Source organism: Thamnophis elegans, chromosome 10 (genome assembly GCF_009769535.1).
Source record: "Thamnophis elegans isolate rThaEle1 chromosome 10, rThaEle1.pri, whole genome shotgun sequence".
NCBI lineage: Eukaryota > Metazoa > Chordata > Lepidosauria > Squamata > Colubridae > Thamnophis > Thamnophis elegans.
Window position 1 is genome coordinate 46,554,291 of NC_045550.1, and position 20,819 is coordinate 46,575,109.

General features: G+C 39.9%; 1 protein-coding gene across 1 annotated transcript; it reads right to left on the reverse strand.

Annotated features, from left to right (window-relative positions):
- Nucleotides 1-6,608: 6,608 nt before the first annotated feature.
- On the reverse strand, nucleotides 6,609-12,342 carry LOC116514338 (membrane primary amine oxidase-like). The gene is made up of 4 exons (XM_032225883.1): nucleotides 10,767-12,342; nucleotides 9,055-9,340; nucleotides 7,527-7,656; nucleotides 6,609-6,893 (listed from the first exon to the last, which is right to left on the reverse strand). The coding sequence occupies exons 1-4, from the start codon at nucleotides 12,340-12,342 to the stop codon at nucleotides 6,609-6,611; spliced, it is 2,277 nt and encodes a 758-aa protein (XP_032081774.1).
- Between the last annotated feature and the right edge of the window lie 8,477 nt (nucleotides 12,343-20,819).

Below are 20,819 nucleotides of genomic sequence, written 5' to 3' on the forward strand. Positions count from 1 at the left end.
TCTTGTGACGAGCCGATAGACAGATGATGGAAGCAGTTAGCTTCCTCCCATAATTGGGGCTTACCAGGGGTTGTAAAAAATCTAATAGATACCTTTCACCCTGGCTTCGCTGATAACGGATAAGAGCCTGTGGCCTAATGGCTAAGAAGTTTGCCTAGGATGTAATATAGCCCAGGTTCAAATCCCAGTAAGGGTATGGCTAGCTGATGAGAGCTAAATAGCTTGAAATAGATCTATACTAGTCTCCCTTTATTTATTTATCAGCACAAATAAACACACACACACACACACACACACACACACACACACACACACACACACACACACATATATATATATATATATATATATATATATATATATATATATATATATATATGTCTCTAGTTGTTCGGGTTTTCTCCCGCGTAGAATTGGAGATGTCTTGGCGACGTTTCAACGAAGTCTCATTCGTCATCTTCAGGCTGCTTCAGGCTACTTCAGGCTTGGTGTTTCCAGGAGTAGCTCCTGGAAATATATATATATATACACACACACACACATATACATACATACATACACACACACACACACATTGTCCATTAACATTTCCTTGTTATTATTGTAATTAACTAAAAATTATTTACTATTTCTATCACCTCTCCTCTCATCAGGCCCAAAAGAAATTATACCTTTATAGCACGCTCTAAACAAAAAATTATTAATAAAATTTATAGGTCTTTTCCCTAAGTCCCAAAATACAATTTATATCCAAGTTATTTTTGCTAATTAAGGTTATCATTTCATTATTATTATAGTTAATTATATGTTAACAAATGAACATTTAATAAAAATCTAAAACTCTCTACAAAATGCTAGAAGAGAGGGGTTATAAGACACTTCCCCATATATTCCACCTGAACTGTAACTGGTCTCCAGCCACTTCAACCTTGAACACTAAGAGCCAGTTCTGTTATCTGATCTCGCTTTTTAAATTGTAATTAACTGCGCAACTTATTTTAGTTTCTTTCTTTTCTTTCATCTTTTTCTTCTCTCTTTGTATGGGATATGTATGGGATACGCATGAGATGAATGAATGTCCCACTTTTTACTATTATATTGTTGTAATTTTCTGTGTTTTAACTCTTACGTGGGGACTGCTTGGGGGAGTGCATGGGTATGTATGATTCGGAGGACCTGCCGGGAGACGCGGGGGCCATGGGGGTGGTTGAGGGGACCAGAGACACGGGAGAGGGTCGGAGTATTACGGTCGTAACAGGGAGGGGCAGATATGGCGGGGACTTTAGGGCAGGCCATTACCGGGGAAGGAGGGTTCGCTACATTACAGAGATCCCTCCTTCCGGCCCTATGAGTCCCACTCCGAGACCAGATGGCGCAAGTAGTCAGGACCCTGGACTCAGGCTGCTGTCGCTAAATGCCAGGTCTGTGGTACATAAAGCTCCTCTCGTCCGGGACTTAATTTTAGACGAGAGGGCAGACCTGGCATGTATTACTGAAACCTGGCTGGGCCCAGAGGGAGGAGTCCCACTTGTAGAGCTGTGCCCAGAAGGATTTCAGGTGCTGCACCAGCCGAGAGCCCAGAGAAGGGGTGGGGGTGTGGCTATTGTTATCCGGGAGTCGTTAGCTCCTCGTAGGGTCCCTGCTCCGGAGCTTGTCGGGTGTGAGTCTCTGCTGATAAAGTTGGACCTCAAGGGTCAAGTGGGTCTGCTGTTAATGTACCTGCCTCCCAACAGCGTTGCAGCAGCCCTCCCCTCGCTCCTCGAGTCGGTAGCCGAGCTGGCAATTGAGTTCCCTAGGCTGATGGTCCTGGGGGACTTTAATTTGCTGTCGCTCGGTGAAAACTCTGATGGGGCACAGGAGTTCATGGCTTCCATGACAGCCATGGGCTTGACCAAAGTAATCCAGGGCCCAACCCATTCAGCGGGTCACATGCTCGACCTCGTATTCCTCTCGGAGCAGTGGATTTGTGATCTTGGTCTGAGGGGTAACGACATCATACCCCTGTCGTGGTCAGACCACTGCCTACTGAGGCTTGACTTCCGGAGACCAAACCCCCACTGTAGGGAGGAGGAACCGACCAGGTGGTTCCGCCCCAGGCAACTTATGGAGCCGTTAAGGTTCCAGACGGAGCTTGGGGTCATTCCTGATACTTTCTCCCACAATCCGGTAGAGACTCTGGTTGCTGCTTGGCACTCGGCAGCATCGGAGGCCCTTGACTGGATTGCGCCACTACGGCCCCTCCGAGGCGGCGGATCCCGGAGACCTCCTTGGTTCACCGAGGAACTCCGGGAGATGAAACGCCGGAGGAGATGCCTAGAGCACCGATGGAGGTCCGATAAGTCCGAATCGAACCGAGCAATGGTAACCACCAGCACCAAGGAATACACCAGGGCGCTTAGGGCAGCGAAAAGATCTTATATAGCCACCTTGGTTGCGTCCGCTGAGTCCCACCCAGCCGCCCTGTTTAGGATAACCCGCTCCCTACTAAATAAGAGGGAAGCGGGGGAACCCTTGCAGGGCAGAGCTGAGGATTATGCCCAATTCTTAGCGGACAAAATTGCTCGGTTTCGGTCGGACTTGGACTCCATCTCTGCAGTTCCAGCCGAGGCACAGGAGGATGAAGTAGACCATCTCTGGGTTGAGTTTCAGGATGTTGCCCCCGGGGATGTGGACAAGGCCATGAAGGCTGTAAGTGCCTCCACCTGTGTACTGGACCCGTGTCCCTCATGGCTGGTTACTAACAGCAGTGAGGTGACACGAGGCTGGATCCAGGCGGTTGTAACCGCCTCTCTTCGGGAGGGGAACTTCCCCGCCGCACTAAAAGCGGCGGTGGTGAGACCCCTCCTGAAGAAGCCATCTCTGGATCCAGCTGTTCTTAATAACTATCGCCCAGTCTCCAACCTTCCCTTTCTTGGGAAGGTTGTTGAGAAGGTGGTGGCCTTCCAGCTCCAGCGGTCCTTGGAGGAAGCAAGCTATCTCGACCCCTTCCAGTCAGGCTTCAGACCCGGTTACAGCACAGAAACCGCTTTGGTCGCATTGACCGATGATCTTTGGAGAGCCAGAGATGGAGGACATCCCTCCATCCTGGTTCTCCTTGACCTCTCAGCGGCTTTCGATACCATCGACCATGGTATCCTTCTGCGACGACTGCGGGAGGTGGGAGTGGGAGGCACCGTGCTGCAGTGGTTCTCCTCCTACCTCTCGGACAGGTCGCAGTCGGTGTTAGTGGGGGGGCAGAGGTCGACCCCTAGGCCCCTAACATATGGGGTGCCTCAGGGTTCGGTCTTATCCCCCCTACTATTCAACATCTACATGAAACCGCTGGGAGAGATCATCCGCAGGCACGGGATACCATCAATATGCGGACGATACCCAGTTGTATCTGTCCGCCCCGTGCCAACTCAATGAAGCGGCAGACGTGATGAACTGAGGCCTTGAGGCCGTTATGGACTGGATGAGGGCTAACAAGCTTGTACTCAACCCAGAAAAGACCGAGTGGCTGTTGTGCTTCCCTCCCAAAGATTCGACCAATATTCCATCACTCAGGCTGGGGGGTCAAATTCTACACCCCTCAGAGAGGGTTCGCAACTTGGGAGTCCTCCTGGATCCACAGCTATCCTTTGATCACCACCTGACGGCTGTGACCAGGGGGGCATTTGCCCAGGTTCGCCTGGTGCGCCAGTTGCGGCCCTACCTGAATCAGGAGGCTCTCACAACAGTCACTCGGGCCCTTGTGACCTCTAGGCTGGAATACTGCAATGTGCTCTACATGGGGCTGCCCTTGAAGAGCATCCGGCGACTTCAGCTAGTCCAGAACGCGGCCGCGCGAGTGATCGTGGGTGCACCTCGGTTCACCCACATAACACCTATCCTCCGCGAGCTGCGCTGGCTACCTGTCGATCTCCGGGTGCGCTTCAAGGTGCTACTAGTCACCCATAAAGCCCTTCATGGTAGTGGATCTGCGTACTTGAGAGACCGCCTTCTGCCAATTACCTCCCTGCGACCAATTAGATCTCACAGATTGGGCCTCCTCCGAATTCCATCTGCCAGCCAGTGCCGGCTGGCAACTACAAGGAGGAGAGCCTTTTCAGTAGTAGCTCCGACCCTTTGGAACGAGCTCCCCGTGGAGATTCGTACCCTCACCACCGTCCAGGCCTTCTGCATAGCCCTCAAGACCTGGCTAGCCTGTCAGGCCTGGGGACAAAGATAGCCGCCCCTCCCGAATGATGAATGAATGTTGCTCATTATTTTTACTCTATGTGTGTCTACGTCATTGTTTGTATTCCCCCCTCCTGATTTTATGTAAGCCGCCCTGAGTCCCCTCAGGGAAAAGGGCGGCCTATAAATGTTAATAAACTCTCAAACTCTCAACATTCCTACTTATTAATCACCAAAAAATTCCATTAACATTTCCTTGTTATTATTGTAGTTAACGAAAAAATTATTTTATATTTATATCACATCTCCTCTCTTCAGACCCAAAGTAATTATACCTTTATAACAAGATCTAAATAAAAAATTATTAATAAAATTTATAGGTCTTTTCACCAAGTCCCAATTTACAATTTATAACCAGATTACTTATACTAATTAAGGTTATAATTTCATTATTATTGTCATAGTTAATTATATGTTAACAAATAAACATTCAATGATAATCTAAAACCATCTACAAAATACTAAAATCCCTACTTATTAATCACCAAAAATTAGCTAACTTTTTATCATCAACTTTCATTATCAACCTGTATCTTTTCAGTGGCAAAACAGTCGTATCTCTCTTGTCAATTGTTGTGCCAATTCTCCTTTCAGCTCCTTTATAAAGTTTTTATAAACTTCTTTCCACACTTTATTGCTTAAAAGATCTCTCAAATAGTCTTGTTGCCCTTGAATTGTTATTAACATTAACTTGTCTTTGGTTGTCAAACTTATTTCTGAATAGGTTTCTCTTCTTAGCTCCATCATTATCACCTTTTTTTTTCTCCTGTATCTTGAAATCTGGGATAAAGCTCCAAATTGTCAAATTCACTTTTCCATCTTCCCTTCTTTTCTCTTTCATCCATATTTGCTCCATTAATAAGTTCATCTATTGTCTTGTCTATATCTTCTATATTTTCATTCTCTTCTTTAATTTTTGCGGCTCCAACCCCATCATCTTTTGCTGTGATAAACAATAGTCTATCCAACTTCTTCTCAAATCTCCCAAATCCTTCTAAAATATTTTGAATTCCAGCCAGGATGTTTCAAAATTTTAAGGTTTCCTCATCTGGATATTGATCCATTTTTTCCCCCCCCAAAAAAAATGAAGTAGAAAAAAAGAAAAGAGGAGTCTGATAGCCACTGCCACTCTAGCCTTCCAAGCTTTATATATATATATATATATATATATATATATATATATATATATATATATATATATATATGTATGTATGTATGTATGTATGTATGTATGTATGTATGTGTGTATATATATATATATATATATATATATATATATATATATATATATATATATATATATATATATATATATATATTAGGTTAACTTAAGCACAAGTTCATTTGTACATTTCAAAGGAGAAGGGTTCTATCTTTTTCTTTCCTTTTCCTTCTCTAGCCAAAATATTTTTCAAGAGCACCTGCAAAAAGCAATTCGTGCCCTTGACTATCAAATTTTGTAATCAAGTTGCAGATCCTTCAGTTACAAAGTCAGTAAGATCAAATAGGAATGAACAAAGGATACATTATTTCAAAGAAGGAACTTCAGACTCTGGCTTCCGAATGGCAGATTCCACTTTTTCATACGTTTTCTCAATTTTATGGAAAACAAAAATCTTTAATTGTCTGTGGTGGGATTTAATAACAAATGGAAGGGAGAATTTGTTAAAATAAAAAAGAGAGTTTTAATTTAAGCCAAAAAATAAGGTGGTAAAAAATAGTGGGGGAAAAAAATCCATTCACTTCAAACGGAGGAACAGGAAACATTGCAATCACTTCAATCCACAAAGTATCATTACAAGAAAGAATAAAAACTTTCCAAGGCAGTCCAATAAGAATTAAATTCCTGCTTTATTCTTTTACTTAAAGGACTAATTTATCTTTAAAAAAAAATTCTTTGGGCAATCTTTCTCAGAGTAAAAAAAAGACCTCACCCGATGGACTCACTTTCACTTCCTTCCTTCCGGAGCCATCTCTGACTTTGTCAGCCTGGGGGCTACTTGTTTGCCACCAGCTTGAAGCACTTCCCTTGGGTCAATCAGGGACTTTGTGGTGTCCCTGAGACCAGCAAGGCTTTGTCTTCCTGATCACCATCTCTCCGGGATGGTTTAGGTCCTGCTGGACCATCCAGTGGCAAAAGTGTCAATGGCGGTCTCGGACAGTCGAGACCGCACATTGTGTTGTTGCGACGTTGGCTCCTCCTTCAAAATGGTGTCATTCCTGACATTCATTATTCGAGGTTATAGGAGTCACAAGTAATTGGCACATATACATAAATAAAATGAACATCGTAAAAGACTAGTGAGGAAAGTAACACCTTAGTATTAACACCTATAATATACATTCATTGTTTGTTCCCAATTTCCAAGGCACCTGTCAAAAAGAAGGCATTAGAAAATTGTCATGTTTTGAAAACCCTCATAAGTGAAAGAAGGAAAAATGGGCAAACATGAAGTTATTTTTGCCAGACATGCAAGTTGGTTCACCGCACAGGAAGTCGGGTCCTGCAGGCGGTTGAAATAAACACTATCTGGAGAATACATGGAAGGGTCATCATCAAAATAATTGTAGGGTCTCAAGAAGAAGCCAACCACATTCCCAAGGGTTGGAGTATTGGGTACATCCTCAGCATGTGGAATATGGAGAAAACCAGCATTGATCCAGGCAACCAGATCCTAGGAAAGGAAAGGGGACAATATCATTGTGGTATCTAAGATACAAGATCTACTAAATAGAAAAAGATAGAAAAACAGATTCAGAGAAACCAAGTTTATTCATTAAAGCAGCAGATGTAGTAAAATCTAGGATAATCTGACAGCATAATTTTATGTTTGCCTACTCTGAATTTGGGATATGTAGAAATGGAAAACTGGGAGTACAAAATTGTTAGCAAAGACCTTTGATCCATTCTGCAAAATTTTATTAGTCATGGTATTAAAAAGCCATTAAAAACAAATGCAAGCAGTAAGGCATAAATCCCATGCATGCAAGTTTGGCTCAGTGTATTTTCCAAGGTCCCATTACTTCAACTAACAAGAATGCAAACAGGAAAACTGAGGCCTGATGCAGAAAAATTTACCTTGTCCTCTGAGCAGACATTTGAATGTCTATTTGTTCCTCTAAAACCTTTAGCAGCATTAGCCTACTTCCGTAGTAAGCTTCAGGTGACAGTCCAATAGGCTACCTTTCTATTCTGATGTCTTCCAAATACGTTTGACTTCAATTCCAATGCATTTGGACAGTAACCAGGTTGTGGGATAATAACCTGCAAGGTGCTTCAGTGCTAGGTGGAGTTCATCATCACTTACCTCATTGACAATATCCTCATTGTTTATGAAGTCAGCAAAAGCCACGGGAGGATTCCATGGGTCAACCTGATTGTAGACAGTGGTGCTGAAAGGTTCATTTTCTTTCCTCTTGGTAACAGCTAGCTTATAACTTATAAGGCAAAACAAGAAGAATTGCAGAGATTGAGGTTTACTCATTATTATGTTTCTTCTTTAAGAGTTTATGGTTCCAGGAATAAGTCTTGAAGGGTAATATAATGGCCCTTCTATTCCATGACTGCCCACTATAATAGATAGGGCATTTTTTTGTTAAAACTTATTATAAAACAAAATTTTATAATCAGCACTTCAAATTATGCCCTGACATGCAAGTGTAAAAATTTATAATAACAAGGCTTTGATTCTTTAATTATTCAATCAGAGCAATTTGAAAGACACATACAGCTACCAATAGTCAGATTTTTGTACTCAAGATATGGCTCTAGCTGAAACGATAGCAAGAGTTTAAAAATGTATTTCACAATACCATCGTTAATTTATGTTGTTTACATTTACTAAAAACGTCTCAATAGTTTTTGTCTAAATTTAAAGTTACTTCCATAAATCTCAAAACTTATCTGATTTGGGATTTTCTTGGTCACTTTGGGATATGTTGGAGTAAATGAAAAATTGTAAGGCCTATTTTGCTAGATAGTATTATCCTCCAATAATCTGTAGCATTTATCTTAGATCAAGCTCAAGAAGAGCTCTCAGACTGATGATAGTTTCCTAAAAATGGGACGTCGTAATACTATTCTTCCAAACATGATTGCAGATCAAAGCCCAAACATACAAAATTTTGTCAAAGGAACTGTTTCTTATTACACAATCCAGTAGTGAATTGTTAATAAAACCAAGTTCCAGGGATTTAATTGGCCTGTCATGATTAGAAGTGTGAAATGTGAGCTTGAGGAAATTCTGCAATTTGGACAACACTTCATTCCTTTATATACTGTAGTTTATATCTTGGGACTGGAAGTGTCTTTTTTAGCAAAATTTGGGCATTATCATTTTTTAAACACTTCCAGTGTCAGTCCTGAAGCTGACCTGACAGAAGCCATTTTTGACTGCTTCAGTTTTGCCACACTGGAGCTGAGAGATAGAGAAGGGGTAATTGAGATAGAGGTGAACCTGTAGCCAAAACAACAAATTTTTTTCTTGGTAACCAAGGAGGAAGGCAGAGTGATGCTTTCCACCTGCCAGCCTCTATTATGATTGGCCCATGTTATTGATTGTTTTGAGAAAGTAGAAAAACTTTCAGTCACATGGTCCAATCACAGTACAGGTTGGCAGCTGGGTAGCATCACTCTGCCTTTCTCTGACCAGGTGTGAGAATATCCTTGGACAGAGACATCCAGTATCCCATCATCTACAAATGGCTAAAGAAAGCAGAAAGATGGTAATACAGATTTCTTTAAGATTAAAATTAGTAATTCCTGCCTATTTTATTCAAGGTGCTGAAACTGAAAGCCATGGATTCATCTTTGACACTTAGAAATCAGTCACTTACCGACCCCAGCTTAGGCCTGGCTCCATTGGATCTGACTCTGGCAAATGGTCACCAGAAAAACTAACTGTCTGGATCCGATAGCCACGGTCGTGACCCCACTTATTGGTGCAGTTGGATGCCAGATAAATGTATCTGGGCATGTCATCATGGAGACGGAATGCCGCTTTGTTCTCAGTGTCCAAAACTTCCCTAACCATTTTCATTCGATGGATCTTATTTTCTGGGCTCCAAGGAGCTTGCAAAGTCTCGAAAGCCATGTCATTGGCAACCAGGGTATTTTCCACACCTCAGAAAGGAAACAAATAGCACAATTGGTACTTTGAGTAGCTGTTGATAAAGGAAAACATTCTTGTTGCATTTTCAGTTTCTTAAAATCAAATTGTTTATACCATAAATGTTTGCTGACAAAGTGATGAAATTGTTATGTGTACGCATAATTAATTTTTCAGATTTAATATGATCCAAATATGTCAGTGTAAAAAATCACTGCAAATATTAATAAACAAGGAAATATCAAAATGATCAAGCTGAATTAAAGATTTGGCATAACTGAAATATTTCAAGTAATAGTTTATTAGAACAAACCTTTCTGTGATGTTATTTATTTGCTAATATGTACTTGAAACAAGGTGGGAACATATTAACTTCCCATCTTTTAAATATATATTTGCAAGCTATGTGTTATGTCCCAGTGCAAGGGGACTTACAGACTGAGGCAAGACACATGGTAAAAGTAAACAGTTTTTATTGCTAACATTTAAAGTTAACCGTAAGCTCAGCTAACAGGAACAGCAGCTGTCAGCTGCCAGACTGAAGCCTGGACGCAGCACCAGGTAACACAATCTCACACCTTTCCATGACAATGCTTTTGTATATTAGCAAAGAGGGGTTTTCTGCTTATTAATCATCTCTACTTGAGAAGAAAACTTGCTTACAATTTAATTCAGGACCATTATGTTGTTATTATTATAGTTTGTCACATAGTCAGCCAGATGTTGAGACTGCATTTGGCATTTTTGTCTACCTATTGAGTCCTTTCCAAGTACCTGGCATAGGTAATCTGGATGTTTGATGGTGTTACAGGTATCATTGCAAGATGGAAGCTGTTCCGAGTAAAGCTACTTTTTGCAATTAATTGATAATTTGTCAATGCCTATGGTGTTCAAGTCATGCTCTAGTTGTTTGGGATTGCATCCAAGGTACCAACCATTTTTATATAGTTTTTGCATTAGCATGCAAAATACCCGCACTTCCAATTGCTGATTTTAGAACCATTTCACATTTACAAATCCCAGAAATATATGAACAGATAATTATTAGAGTTTTATGCCATCATATTTTGCTGAGTAGTCACTGATTTTATCTTATTCTGACAGTTTTGTTAGAAACCAAGTAATGAAATAAATATCCTTGATTAACAAAAAAAAAATATTTATTCCATGGAGCAATGGACCATGGAATGGAGTAATAAATTTTTAAAAAAGAAAATCCTAATATGAAAAAAGAAAAAGAAGGATGATTTTAAGCAATCTCATCACCTAAGAGTTAAAGAACATTTCAAAAATAATACTTATGTTCCTCCCCTGTTGGAAGCATATTGTTGAGTTTTTCTTCATTGTAGAACTTACAATCATTAAAATAATTGTAAGAAAGCAAATTGAGACAAAGAACCTATAATTTCCTTGAAAGTTAGTAACACTTTTGCTACTTACCACCAATATCCAAATCCACCTTGAAATGAATATTATGGGTATGAATTGTTCCCAACACCCATTCTTGGACTCTATTGCCAAAGTCTTCGGCATCTCCAAAGTAAAATGAAGTTTGAATGTACCCACTGGCATGGACTCGAACACCAACAGCTCCATTTTGGTGGAAAATAAAATCCCAGATATAGTCATAGTTGCCAACTGTAGATATAGTCCGAAACACCAGATTTGAATCTGCCAACCCTCCATAAAAGGGAGACTGGATGCTTTCATAATGTCTTCGTATGGGTAACTCAGCATTCTGCTCAAAGATGCAGATTGACTTTTTACGGCTAACAGGTAATGGGCTATCATAAAAAAAGTGCCAGTCCAAGTAACTGGATAAATAAGGACAATCTACTCCCTGGGTGAGTGGAAAGATATTGGAACCAAGTCCAAAGCTGATGTCCATGTATCTGGTCAACATAGAAGTAGGACTGTTGGAGCCATAGATAGCACTTGCTTCTTGCAAACTTAACTCATAGATTATTCTTTCTCCATTAAACCTGATGTCAAAGATACGTGGACCCCTGCTTGCATCAATTCCAAATGCAAAACTCCAGCTCAGAAAAGTGACATGATTTTTGTGAATCCTATAGCGTGGTCCACAAGGTTCATACTGCAAAGGGCCTGGATCTTTTGGTGGCACCCTCTGCTTCAATGAAGAGTAGCCCCCATCAAGAGGGGCTTCTTTAACCTTGTCTACCCTAACCTTTCCCATATTGAATTGCCTCTCTAGGTCTTCCATATCTTCAAAGTATTGTCCATTATAGAACACTTTTATTACCTTCCACTCAGAAACATCCAAGCTACAATGATCCACTTGGACCTCAAAACCAAGTGGATGCAAATAGGGGCCAGTTACATTCTGGAAATGGCTCACCCATATTTTGCGATCTCCTGATTTTAGCCCTGGTGGCAATTGTCTGCCATACCGAAGATTGCTTCCATTGTAATTTAGAACTTTTTGCATGAAATTTGGAGCCTTCGGGTGTTCATTTCTCTTTAAGAAATTATTGATTTCACGAAACTCATTTGTCAAAACCATCCTTTGATAATAAGGCAATTTCCTTCCATATTTTTCTACTGTGATATCTTCATGATATGTTGGGTCTGGAAGTGGACCCACCACAAATTCTGTCACATTGGGGTCCAGCTGATTTCCAAAATGGACCACAGCCAGAGCTTCTCGTGGTGGCTGAGATCCTTGATCATCTAGGAATTGTAATACTTGTGCTTTGGGAGGGAGCTGCAAAGTTATGAAATGAATGCAGTTGTCTGATGGTTTGGCTTGAGGTGTCTCTACCAGTGGCACTCCCAGGTTGGACTGTAAATACCTCTTTACTTGCATTATCTCTTCTGGGGTTAAATCTTGAAATACTTGGCTGCCAGTATCCTGACCACCTTCCTCTTTACCATTTTTCTGGGAAGAATTCTTACATTCTGTGGGTTTTTCTCCTCTATTTAGGAAACTCAAGACTAAGATAATAATGATGACCACGCCTATTGCTATGAGTGAATAAACCACTTTCAACTTCATTTTCCCAAACCTATGGACAAAAACATAGAGAATATGGTTTGTTACATATCAAAATATTTATATTTTTAATCATGGACATAAATACTGTATTAAAGACACTTGTTAAGTATGCAAGTTTCAAAAGTATAAATTTCTTGTATTTACAGAACACTCCAGAAATTGTGCAAAGATAGCAATCTTATATTTTCACAAATTCAATAATCTTACCATCCGGTCAGGATCCTCAATTTTTCATTAGTTAAAACGAGTAAGTCAGAAGAAAGCAATGGCTGCACACTTCTAAACTGACTAGGACAGTGTTTCTCAACCTTGGCGACTTTAAGTCCTGGACTTAAACTCCCAGAATTCCCCAGCCAGCTGTGCTGGCTGGGGGATTCTGGAAGTTGAAGTCCAATGGACTTAAAGTCGCCAAGGTTGAGAAACACTGGACTAGAAGTTGAGCTCAAAGCAAGTGGGATTTTACATTTTTTAGGAGTAGATTTGCAATCTCTTACTATGCACATGGTTATATCATGAAAGTATATGCAGATTGAAAGGGAGGGTAAATACTAAGCAAATATTCTTATTCTCAAAATTATGTCTTTTAAAAAGATACCATTCAGGAAGTTTCTGAAAGAAGCCGAGAAGAACACTGATCAAAAAATAGCTAACATCTTAAGAAACCCCAAAGACAAGTTACTGCTGTTACTCTCTGAGAAAATTACTCCTTGATGATATTCTTGCTCATCTTCACTTCAGACCACTCTCTTCAGAGCTTCAACTCATTGTCCCACCTACTCTGTCTTCAGAATAATAAATCTTCATTTTCCTTTCTGTAACAATCCCTCAAATGTTGAAACTCAACTATCATGCCACCTCTTAGCGATCTCACGTTTAGGCTAGTGTTGGGACACAATCTGTGGATACTCCTGATCAATGATCTGTCTGGAGTCATGGCCAGAGAGACTTTTGCACAGGTTCCTCTTGTATAGCAATTGCACTCATGCCCGGACTATGATGCCTTGATCATGGTGTCTCATATCTTTAATACCTTCTGTTTGGCTTACTATAATGTGTAAAATCACTGCTCAATTAGCTGCTGAGCTGATTCCCAGTAGGCTTCTAGTGCAATTCAAGATGTGGATGATCACCTACAAATGTCTCCATGGCATAGGGCCGTGATAGTGAACCTATGGCACATGTGCCACAGGTGGCATGCAGGGTCCTCTCTGCGGGTACGTGAGTCATTGCCCCAGCTTAACTCCACTGTGCATGCGCACACGCCTTCAACCAGTCAGCTGTTTTTTGGGTCTCCGCCGTCCATGCATCAGGAATGGGGCACATTTGGGAAGTGCACGGGCAGCATGGGCAGGAAGGTAGTAATGTGTGTGTACATGGGGTGGCAGGGGGCATATATAGGTGTGCCCCCCCCTGGCCTGTTTTTGGTCCCAGGAGACTGCAGGGAGGCCTACTAGACCCAAAATGTGCAGGGGTGTGGAAGGAGCACGGGTGAGTATGTGCATGCACATGGGGCAGGGTATGCGGGTGGTGTCTCGCACACACATTGCATAATGAGTGCAGGCACACACACACATGATTTTCAGCACACAACAACATCGTTATTTTTGGCATAGGGCAAAACTATGTGTCAGAATACCTTTCCACTCCAGTTTCTGCCCACTCACAAGATCAAGAAGAGGGATATGCTCTGGGTACCTTCTATTAAACAATATCATCTCATGGGTCTCCAGAGTCATAAACCTTCTCAGTGATGGCACCACTTCTTCTAAATATCAGGGAAATAATTAAGTTCACTTGGAAATGAAACTCCTATTACAGGACTGACTCTTATTTTAATTTTAAAATAGTAACCTTATTAAACATTACAATTAAAAAGATAAAAATAAATTAATTTAAGGTTAACAAATTAAAAAGGAAGGAATAAAAAGAAAGTGCATCAATTAAAAAATAGGATAGAAAAGAAATACTAAGATTATAGTAAAGAAAAAAATAAAGATGTGTCTCCTCCCTCATAGCAAGTGCAACCAAGTTTAGTACCTTATTGCCTTCCCTTAAAATACAATATCTCTTTTCTCCATATCCCATCTCTCAGGTATAAACAAATCCTTAGTGCCTGTCATTCATCATTTTGCTGAACTTTAACGATCAGCAAAAGTTCCACTTAATGTCACCAGAGAAAACAGCACTTCATCTTTAACTTTGACCAAATATACTGACCTTATATTCCTTCTTTTTACTTTTAACAAGCATAAACTTTAATCCCTTCAAATAATTTCATAAAACTTGATTTCTTTTCATTGTCCTTTCTTAAAAAATTCTTCAAAGCTTTAAGAAGTCTTCTTTGTAAATCCAATATAGGAAAGTTATGCAGGTTTGTTGTATATCCCTTTTAATTATTAAGGCTTCATTTGTATGCCCTATATATCATCAATTTCCATATATTCTTGTAGCCTGTAATTTTTAATCCACTCTCAGTCACTCTCAGTCTTGTGCAGTTCCTCTTCAATAATGATTCAAAACTGGAACAAGCAGATTTTATATAATGTACAACTCACAAAGGAAAAGGAGAAAATCATCTGCGTATGCAGAAAAATAAATGCATAACAACAGTTGTTTAGGCATCATCTTCATTAAAATAAGTTTGCTGAATGATTTGATGGTGCGATAAAAACGTTTAGATATTTCATTGACTGTGTTTGAAGAACATGTCGAACCAGAAACAGCATCTTTTTGGGCTGGTGACATCTGAGATTTTGAGAACATGCTTAACAGACAAAAAAGTTGTTGGAGAAGAATAGTGTTTTTATAAAAAAATGATATATAAGACTCCATGAGTTACAAATCACCATAAATTGTCTTTACTATCTCTGCTGTTTATCTCTCTGCTTTCTTTTGCACAGGTATCTTAAATTACAAATGGATTCATTTGTAAATACAAGGGATCATTACTTGACTCCACACATTCTCTTCATTTAGGAAGGATGTGTGGGGCTCAATAGCTGGCTGTAGCCAAAGTTCCTCTGGGAGAATCACACATCTCCTTCTTTCCTAATAAATATCTGTTGGTTATAGGTGAACCTTGCAACACATTCATATTGATGTCATTTAAGAGGAGTTCTATATACATGTCCTCAAAAATGTCCCCTTGTTCCTTTTTCTGAGTGGTTGTGTTTACTGTTTCAGGAGGATATCTAGAAACATGTGTGGCCAACATATATGAAACATGCAGTGGTGGATTTCAAAAATTTTTGGAACCTCTTCTGTAGGTGTGGCCTGCTTTCCGGATCTACTGGTGGAACCTCTTCTAAGCGGTTCAGTAGATTTCACGACCGGTTCTACCGAATAGGTGCGAACTGGTAGGAACCCACCTCTGGAACCATGGTGGTGCAGTGGTTAGAGTGCAGTACTGCAGGCTACTTCTGCTGACTGCCAGCTGCCTGCAATTTGGCAGTTCAAATCTCACCAGGCTCAAGGTTGACTCAGCCTTCCATCCTCCCGAAGTTGGTACAATGAGGACTCAAATTATTGGGGGCAATACACTGACTCTGTAAACTGCTTAGAGAGGGCTGTAAAGCACTGTGAAGCAGTATATAAGACTAAGTGCTATTGCTTTCTGAAATCCAATGGTTATTTTGAATTGCAAGTGAATTTGATATTGCATAGTGGGTAATTTTAAAAGGAAAAACATTCTCTATATTAATTTCTCCTGCTTAGTTGTCAATAGAATTGCTCATGTTCAGTGCTTAAACTCCCCTTGCTGGCAGCTTATCTGAAAATCTTTATAGAGCCTGTCTTTACATATCTGTAATTAGTTCATTCCTGCCAACTTCAGTTCCTTTCTTGATATAGTTTCAAATGACAAGACAGGGACTTCTTTCCATTTTCTTTTCTCCTTCTGCTCCATTTCATTTGCACACACTTCAAGATCAGGGTTTCAGTTATGAATTTCTCTTCCTCCCCCCCCCCCCCACACTTCATGCTTGTTCACACATCCATAAATGTATTTCAGATGGGATGGAAAACCTGTTTATTATCATGGACAGCTCAGACTCTTACAAGGAAACCAACAGAGAGCAGCCAATTCCAGAACTGCCAGGCAATCCTAAGCAGCTGCAGGCAAAGGAGGTTATGCTTTACAAGTTGACAGGTAGTAGAAATTTTTATTACACTAAATCTTTTTTTATTTTTTTTATTTTAATTGAACAAAAACACAAAAAAAGAATCATCCTTCATTACATCTTGTAGAAAGCGTGTCGATTGGTTACAGATAACTTTCATGCATTTCTTCCACAGTCATTACTTATAGTTCATATTACATTATACACTTTAAATCAAAAATCTTTGTATATCTTACTATCAATGTACCACAATTCTCATTTGACTACAATTATTTGAATATGCTTTTACCTGAAATCATTCATACTTAAAGACACAACCAGATAATGGCATTCATGAGCTATTTCAAAAAATCCTCCAATAACATTATACCTTTATAACATCTTTTAAGTAAAAGTCAATTAATAAAGTTTCTAAACCTTTCCCACCCCCTTTCTCCTCCCAACTCTCTGTTTAGAATTTATATCCAAATTACTTTTGCCAATACCATATCATGTATATATTGTTAAACAATGACCATTAACATTTCCTTGTTATTATTATAATTGGCTAAAAATCATTTACTATTTATGTCCCATCTCCTCTCATCAGAACCTCCCCCCCCAAAAAAAAACCCTTACACCTTTATAACAAGATCTAAATAAAAATTTGTTAATAAACTTTTATAGGCCTTTTTCCCAAGTCACAATTTGCAATTTATATCCAAATTTCTTTTACTAGATTACCATACATGTATATATCATTAAGCTGTATCCATTATCATTTCCTTATTGTTATTATAGTTAATTAATTGTTAGCAAATAAACATTTGATAACAATATAAAACAAGCTAAGAGTTACAAAATTCCTACTTATTAATCATCAAAATCAAATGATTTTTTATTATCAACTTTTATTGTCAACCTGTATCTTTCCAGTAACAAAACAGTCTTATCTCTCTTGCCAATTGTGGTGTTTGTCTTCTTTTTATCTTCTTTATAAGGTTTTTATAGACTTCTCTCCGCACTTTGTTGCTTGAAGGGTCTCTCAGATAATCTCGTTGCCCACCAGTTGCTACTAAAATTAGCTTCTCTTTGGTTGTCAATCTTGCTTCTGAAAAAATTTCTCTTCTTATGTCTATCATCATTAGTAATTTTTTTTCTTCTGTGTCCTGGAATCTGTGGTAGAGTTCCAACTCGTCGAATTCCCTTTTCCATATTCCCTTCTTTCCACTTTCACCCACGTTTGCTCCATTAATAAATTCATCTATTGTCTTATCTTTCTCTTCTATAACTTCATTCTCCCCTTTAATTTGGGGGGGCTCTAACCCCATTCATCTTTTGCTGTGAGGAAGACTAGTCTTTCCAACTTCTTCTCAATTCTCCCATATCCTTCCTTCCTTAACCCTGGGGGGTGAAACTTTACACCCCTCAGAGAGGGTCTGCAACTTGGGGGTCCTCCTGGATTCGCAGCTGAAACTGGAACATCATCTATTGGCTGTGACCAGGGGGGCCTTTGCCTAGGTTCGTCTGGTGCACCAATTGCGGCCCTATTTGGATCGGGAGGCACTTGAAACAGTTACTCATGCCCTTGTCACCTCAAGGCTGGATTATTGCAACGCGGTCTACATGGGGCTACCCTTGAAAAGCGTTCAGAGACTGCAGTTAGTCCAGAATGCGGTTGCGCGAGCGATATTGGGTGCGCCAAGGTACACCCACATTACACCTGTCCTCTGCGAGCTGCACTGGCTTCCAATTGGTCTCCGGATGCAATTGAAGGTGTTGGTTATTATCTTTAAAGCCCTACATGGCTTAGGGCCAGCATATCTTCGAGACCACCTACTGCCACATAACTCCCAGCAGCCAGTAAGATCCCACAGATTGGGCCTCCTTCAGATGCCATCAGACAGACAGTGTTGGCTGGTGGGCCCCCGGAGGAGAGCCTTCTCTGTGGCTGCTCCGACTCTTTGGAATCAGCTAACCCCAGAGATCCTGACCATACCCATGGTCAGGATCTCATGGCCTTCAGGAAAGCTGTAAAAACCTGGCTGTTCTGGCAGGCCTGGGGCTGTTGACCTCACTGTTGAGGTCCAGCCCCGATTAGAAGGAATGTATGTGGTGTTATGATTTTAAACTGTTTCTCTCTCTCTATCTATCTCTCTCTCTCTCTCTCTCTCTCTCTCTCTCTCTCTCTCTTTTTTTTTTTCTCTTTTTTGTAAGCCTTAGGGATTGGGCGGCATATAAATTTAAAAAAAAAAGATTTTGAATTCCAGCCAAGATATTTTGGAATGTTAAGATTACTTCATCTGAATATTGATGCATGTTTCCAAAACAGAAGAAAGAAAGAAAAAAGAAAAAAACTAATAGCGACTGCTACTCTAGCCTTCCAGGCCTCTTTTATTTTTTATTTTAGATTGACTTGAACACAAGTTCTTTTATGCTCTTCAAAGGAGAAGGGTTCTGTTCCCCCTCCCTTTCTTTCCCCTGCCAAAATAGTTCTCAGAGGCACCTGTGAAAACAATTAGTACCCTTGGCTCTTTATCAGTTTCTGTAAACAAGTTGCAAGCCCTTCAGCTACAAAGTTAGTGAAGTCAAATAAGGAAAGAAAAGAGATACGTTGTTTCAAAAACCATAGCCTCTGACCTCCGAGTGGCAGTGTGCTAATTTTTCATCTTCTAATATTTATCTCTGGCTTATAGGAAACAAAGTTCTTTAGATTTCTTTTAGTGAGATTTAATAACAAGTAATAGGAAGAATTGTTAAAATAAGAAGGAAGGTTTTAATCCAGAAATCAAAAATTAAAGCAACAAAAAGCAGAAGAAGAAAAATCAATCCGTTCAATTTAAGAGGAGAAATGAAAAATGTTACGAGCACTTCAATCCACAAAGAATAATTACAAAGAAAAAAACTTTCCACAGCAATCCAATTAGGGTTATTTTCGCTGCTCAGTTCTTTTGCTTAAGGATCTAATTTGGCTTTAAAGAAACATTTCTTTGGGCAGTCTTTAGCAAAATAGAAAAAATACCTCACTAGAGGGACTCCCTTTCTCTTTTCACTTCCTTCCTTCCGGAGCATCCCGATTTCATCAGCCTGGGGGCTGCCTGTTTACCACCGGCTTGAAGCACTTCCCTTGGGTCTATCAGGGACTTTGCGATGTCCCTGAGACCAGCAAGGCTTTGTCTTCCTTATCACCATCTCTATGGGACAGTTTAGGTCTCAATGGACCATCCAGCAGCAAAAGTGTCAACGGCGGTCTTGGAGTATCGAGACCGCACATTGTGACATTGTGACATGGCTCCTCCTCCTTACACTAAATTTTATTGGTTAACTTTAGCTTTAATAATTAATAATTATTAATAATTTAATAATTTGCATTGCAATTATACATATATTATGCCACATGTTGGATGTGTCCTTCCTATATTTTAAATACCAAATAATTATTTATTTTCACTGTTGCATCCCAATATAGGGGGATATTATAAATAATGATAAAAATGTATATTTGTTTGCTTGATCTGACTTTTGAGGGCCACAGGATGAACTTTCCAGTACCAACATGATCTTTGCAGTATTTTTGTACTTGCTAACACAGTTATTTTGTATTTTAATTCGGTTTACTTTTAAATGATATTAATGGTTTATCAAACCATTGCAGATTGGAATGTAGAATGGGTTGGTTGATAACTTTTAACATTTCTAAACTGAAAAGATAACTGAAAAGACTGTTTTTGTTCCACAGGTCAGGATAGGATGGGAGCATGTTTGCTTTAATAAGATGCCTGGAGTGGGTCTTCTGATAATTTTTTCCTCATTAATGTCTTAAATTTTACACCCCTGCTTTTGTCAGATTTCATTTAAATGAACATGTGTGTTGTTAACATGTTTGACTGAATGTAACTGTTTTCCTATGCAAAGGGAAAGTTCCTTTTGTCCTGACCAATCAACTTTTATACTTTCCTTTGATGTGTTAACTATAAAATGACTAAAACCTGAGAATCAAGGTTTCTTCTTCAAATGAAAGGAATCCTTTTTAATCAGAACATTCTGGGGGGAAATGGTAATAAAAGGACCTGTCTATTTTGGTCTGTTTCACTGGAAATTTTTCATGCTGAGTCATGAGCCTAGAAGCCATATTTTGGCCCTCTCTTTATCTAGTTAGGCCTCCTATTGGACTACCTTGTGTCAGAGAAATATACAAAGAGATTTTCTGGGTTACAAGCAGAGGTCGGTTCCTACTGGTTCGGACTGGTTTGGCTGAGTAGCTAGTAACTTGGCCTATCCCACCCTCAAACTGGCTCCATCAGTGGTGCCACAGGTGCTGCCATCTTGTTTTTTGCTTCTGCGCATGCACAGAAGCTTTTTTTACTAGTGTACATGCAC

Coding starts and splice junctions, on each gene's coding strand:
- LOC116514338 (XM_032225883.1), bottom strand. CDS start 12,342: ATGAAGTTGAAAGTGGTTTATTCACTCATAGCAATAGGCGTGGTCATC. Junction 9,341..10,766: donor GGTGGATTTGGATATTGGTG/GTAAGTAGCAAA, acceptor TTCCTTTCTGAG/GTGTGGAAAATACCCTGGTT. Junction 7,657..9,054: donor CCAGGCCTAAGCTGGGGTCG/GTAAGTGACTGA, acceptor TTGCCTTATAAG/TTATAAGCTAGCTGTTACCA.